Source organism: Triticum urartu, chromosome 4 (genome assembly GCF_003073215.2).
Source record: "Triticum urartu cultivar G1812 chromosome 4, Tu2.1, whole genome shotgun sequence".
NCBI classification, from domain to species: domain Eukaryota; kingdom Viridiplantae; phylum Streptophyta; class Magnoliopsida; order Poales; family Poaceae; genus Triticum; species Triticum urartu.
Genome location: NC_053025.1, coordinates 583,220,414 through 583,224,860, shown reverse-complemented (window position 1 = coordinate 583,224,860; position 4,447 = coordinate 583,220,414). Strand labels below are relative to the sequence as shown.

Sequence of the window (4,447 nt, the reverse complement as noted above, 5' to 3'; positions counted from 1 at the left end):
CCCAGCGCGTGCCCAAGGCCAACCCACACGTCTACGGGCCAGACTGGGCCAGGTGAAGCCCGACGCGTCCACTACTTAACCAAGGCAACCAAGGGATCAAGGCATCCGGTGGATCACGGCTCGGCGGCGACGGCTAGAACCCTAGTTCCCCATTTCTTCCTCTCCGTTCGTGTAATCCAATTGTATTTGAGATTTCGACAACCGCGTGAGACAATAGATCGATCCTTGCCACTCTCATCCTAACATGGAGACTATCAGGACAGATTTCAAGTCTCGCTTGGAAGCTCTGTTGAAACAAAAACCTGGAAAAGCAATTTTACCTGGCACTAGAAAAGGCAATCCAAATGCGGTACATTTCTTTTTAGGGATCTAATATGATTGTGGACTATTCAGTACCCATGCATATCTTCATACTCCTAGTTCAGCTGGCTAGCCTCTTTTCGAGGGTGAATCCTATATCCTGGATTTGGTCCTGCAGGTACTTCCAATTCTGAAGAGCATACTATTCTCTGACATGGATGTTTGGTTTTTCCTCTTAACCTGCAAGGTTAAATAGTGCAGCCTTTATGATCAAGGATTCAAGGGTATGTTCTTCTCGGTGTTCAGACCTTTACGGGTAGATGTTAGGTGACCCTATGGATCAGGGTACGATTTATTACATCATCCTCTGAGAAAGTTAACTACTAATAAGCCTCTAAATTCCCTTTGCTTGTATGTCATTACCATGGTATTCTGAACTTTCACCTCATTCTGTAAAACCAACTTGGCACCTTCGCAGTTTGAAGTCATCTACCCTTTCATGTATAAAGTTTCCAATCTCATGCATTTCTCTGTACTTGCTCTGATTTCAGGTACACTTGTATTGGGAGCATACATGACACTGTCCTGAATGCACTCTTGAGTCGTCTGTAGTAAACGCAATTAAACAGGCATACATGCTGTCAGATGGAACACTTGAAAGGGCTGGTAGATCAATCACAAAAAAGAAAATAATTAGGTTGCAAGAAAAGGCATGGACAAAACTGATCCTCGACAAATGAGTCGTCTGTAGTAAACGCAATTTCGAATACCCACTGAAATTCATGTGTTCCAGACAGAACATAAGCCTTGCGTGCTTGCCTTGTAGTATCATCTTCTGGATGTATCCTTTTTGTGTGAAATATATGCATCTATATGCCCAGTTTGTACCCCTCTAATCTGACAGAAGTTACACACATGTGAATTGGTAAGACTTATATAGCTTGAATATTTGAATGTAGCACTGCTTGAATATTGGTCAGTTGGTGGATTAGAGACGAAGATCAAAAACATATTTCCTGTCAGCACTCAGGCTTATGTTTACCTACACAATCAGATTGGTAAATTTTCGCAAGAAACTGACTGAATGTGTATAACATAAATCAGACATGAGAGAACCAGTTTAATCTGACACAGGTTTCTCAATGGTCGTAACATTTTTTGCCTACACAATCTGCATTTCAAGAACTTCCAATTTCACATTCAGCAGGTTGTCACCAATTTCATTCAACACATTGCATTGAACACTACATATTACAGGATAAAACAAACACTGCAACGCAGCAAGCCTGCAAGTGTGCAGATGCTTCGAGCTTGAGCAGAGACAATTTACTCCGCTCTGGGTGCACTAAATTGTCATCCAAGCATCTACATATTTTGCATCGCAAGTCCCAAAGCATCGAGGGCAGAAAATAGAACGGAAGATCTCTGCGCCTTCTGTTGAGGCCTGGTGCTTTTTGTGTGGATAACGCACAAGGTGAGAGCAGATGGTAGGATACCAGATCAGGAGCGGCGCCTTCTTCACATCTTAGCACTCAGGGCGTCTGTCTTGGCTTCTGCTGGCACTGCTTAAGGCCTTTTTAGGAGGCGATCAACGGAGCGAACTCACCACCTCCTCCTTTATGGAGGCGCGTCGAGCCGGACAATCCGCTGTCGATGATTTAACCCCGCATTATCAGAGACACCAGACGGAACTCCACCACCTCCTGCCATGGAACCAGCAGATCTTGGCAGCAGCAGCAGCAGCAGTCGGAGCAGAAGGGCGGGCGTTTGCAGCAGCGGTGGCGAACCACGGGAGCTTCAGCGCGGCGGTCGCCGTCAGCCGTTTGTCGGGGTTGCATGTAAGAAGGCCGTTGAGGACCTGGAATCCCTCCGCGGACAGCACCTCCTCCGGGAACAGATCTCGCAGCGTGCTCTGCTGCCCCGGCACCAGCGGCGGCGGGGCGGCGTGCGGCAGCGACGTGAACCCCGGCCACGTCGTGTCGTCTGGCACGCCCACCACTTCGAAGATCCTTTGGAAGAGAGAGATGAATTCAGCGGCTCGGAAAATCCTCTCGCCAGTGAGCATCTCTGCCATGACGCACCCGAGAGACCACGTGTCGACGAGCGCGTCGTAGTCCTCTTTTCCCAGCAGCATCTCGGGCGCCCGGTACTCCCCCATGCCAGCCTCCTCCTCGTACGGCGGCGCCTCCGACATGGACATGGCGACGCCGAGGTCGCAGATCTTGACGAACCCTCTTCCGGCTTCTTCCCCTCCGACGAGGATGTTAGCAGGATTGATGTCGCGGTGGACGACGTGGCACCGGTGCATCTTCTTGGCGGCCGTGAGGAGTTGCCACATGAAGGTGCACACCGTGGCCTCCGGGAGCCCGCCGCTCCTCTCGCTCAGGAGAAGTTTGAGGCTCTTGCCCTCGACGTAGTCCATGACGAGGCAGAGCTCGTCGGTTACGTAGTCGAGCGTGACGCCGCGGAAGCCGACGATGTGCGGGTGGCCGCCGCACGCCTCGAGGAGCGGGCCTCCCGCAGCACCGCTCGCGGGAGGTCGTGAGACTGATGCGGGACTGGTAGCATCGTCGTGGAGGGACTTGATGGTCGACCGCTTGGCCGGTCGCGACCGCGCCTCGACGGCGCCGAACTTGCCTCTGCGACGACACGACTCCTGGTCGTAGTCATAGGTGGTCCCGATGACGCGCCTCCTCTTCCGGCACATCGCGCCCGGCTGGCTGGCGTGGCCGTCGAGGGACGCGGCGGGTCGCTTGCAGGTGAACGCCATCGGATGGATCGATCGGCGCGCTGAACAGAGATGACGGAGACAGGGGAGAGCGCGTCTGATCTAGGAGGAGTGGGGGTGGCGGCGACGAGATGGACGAGCGGCAAATACATCGTACATATATATACACCGAGACGACTTGGATCGACGGCGGCTCGGTTCCCGTCTTCCAAACGGATTCCGGGAGGAGTTACGGTGGCTGTGCCAACGAGTTTTGTTTCGTTTGCTTGACGCTTGCGTTCACAAGTCAAACTACTCTGTTCCAATCCGATTCCGACCAACACTGCTTGCAGGCGGTGCAATTATCGCACATACTAAGAGCAACTCTAGCCGACCCGCATCCGGCGCAGACCCGCATCCCGTGCAAACCCGTATAATTCCGGTGATTATACGGGCTCGGTTCATTTTTCTGACCAGACCAGAGACCGTATCGGTGTCTGGCCCACTCGGGGATAAGGCGGAGCGCCGCCGCCGCGCCAGATCTGACGCCGCGCGCAAGCGGGGGGCGCGTCGGATGGCTCAACCACGGCTTGTCGCCGGCCGGCCGCCAATTCGACCGGCGCGAGCTCGACGAGTTCGAGCTCGAGCGCGCCCGTCGCCGCCGCGCCTCCTCCGGCAACTGGTCCGCGAGGAGCTCTTCCGGCTACGGGTCCGCGGGGTGCTCATCCGCGGGCGCATCGAGCTCGCGGCTCGTTCCGGTGAAGAGGGAGCTGGAGGAGGCCGTGCCCGATGCGCCGCCGCGCCGAGGCGTCATCGGACCCGAGGACTACCTCCCACCGGGGCAGGAGGAGCTCCTCGAGCGGTCGGCGAGGGGTCAGGAGGAGATGGAAGAGTGCATCCGGCGCGAGCTCGACTACGAGCGGTTCTTCCTCGAGACGGGCCTCACGGCATCGACAGGCGCACGCATCGAAGGAGGCCGACCTGCGCGTGATGAAGGCGGAGCAGGCGAAGCTCTACATCGACCTCGACTCCGACTCCTATCCGACTCCTCGTCCGACTGATCGCCGCCGGTGGGCAGCTACCGCAGGAGCTCCGGTGAGCTCAATTTTGTTGTAGTGGTGCGGTAGCGTAGGCCCTGTCTAGCATATCTAACCTTATGTATGTATGTGACGTGTAGAACTTATTATGCGAAGAAGAACCATCTATGCGAGCGAGCTCCAGCGAGCTGCTGCTTAAATTTCTCGCGCGAAACAACTTTTTTAAAAATTTAAGAGTTTGTTTGCGGTTTCTAGTCTGCCGCCGCAAAATTCGGCCTGCATAACCGTTCCCGTGCGACCTGCAAACACATTTTACAGGTCGACAAAATGCAGGGTATGCTAGAATTGCTCTAAGTACTTTCTCTATAAACTAGACGTAATATCATCAGGAGTTATACAACTT

The 4,447-nt window shown here is 53.9% G+C and overlaps 1 protein-coding gene across 1 annotated transcript; it reads right to left on the bottom strand.

Annotated features, from left to right (window-relative positions):
* Positions 1-593: 593 nt before the first annotated feature.
* On the bottom strand, positions 594-3,256 carry LOC125554893 (putative cyclin-dependent kinase F-2). Its single transcript, XM_048718276.1, has 4 exons — positions 2,001-3,256; positions 1,467-1,544; positions 1,347-1,380; positions 594-938 (listed from the first exon to the last, which is right to left on the bottom strand). The coding sequence occupies exons 1-4, from the start codon at positions 3,068-3,070 to the stop codon at positions 819-821; spliced, it is 1,302 nt and encodes a 433-aa protein (XP_048574233.1). The 5' UTR covers positions 3,071-3,256; the 3' UTR covers positions 594-818.
* Between the last annotated feature and the right edge of the window lie 1,191 nt (positions 3,257-4,447).

Excerpts from the sequence above, each read along its gene's own strand:
- LOC125554893 (XM_048718276.1), bottom strand. The coding sequence starts at position 3,070 with ATGGCGTTCACCTGCAAGCGACCCGCCGCGTCCCTCGACGGCCACGCC. Across the intron at positions 1,545-2,000 it reads TGCTGGTTCCATGGCAGGAG|TGTTCAATGCAATGTGTTGA; the intron begins GTGGTGGAGTTC and ends TGTAATATGTAG. Across the intron at positions 1,381-1,466 it reads GTTCTTGAAATGCAGATTGT|TCAGTTTCTTGCGAAAATTT; the intron begins GTAGGCAAAAAA and ends ATACACATTCAG.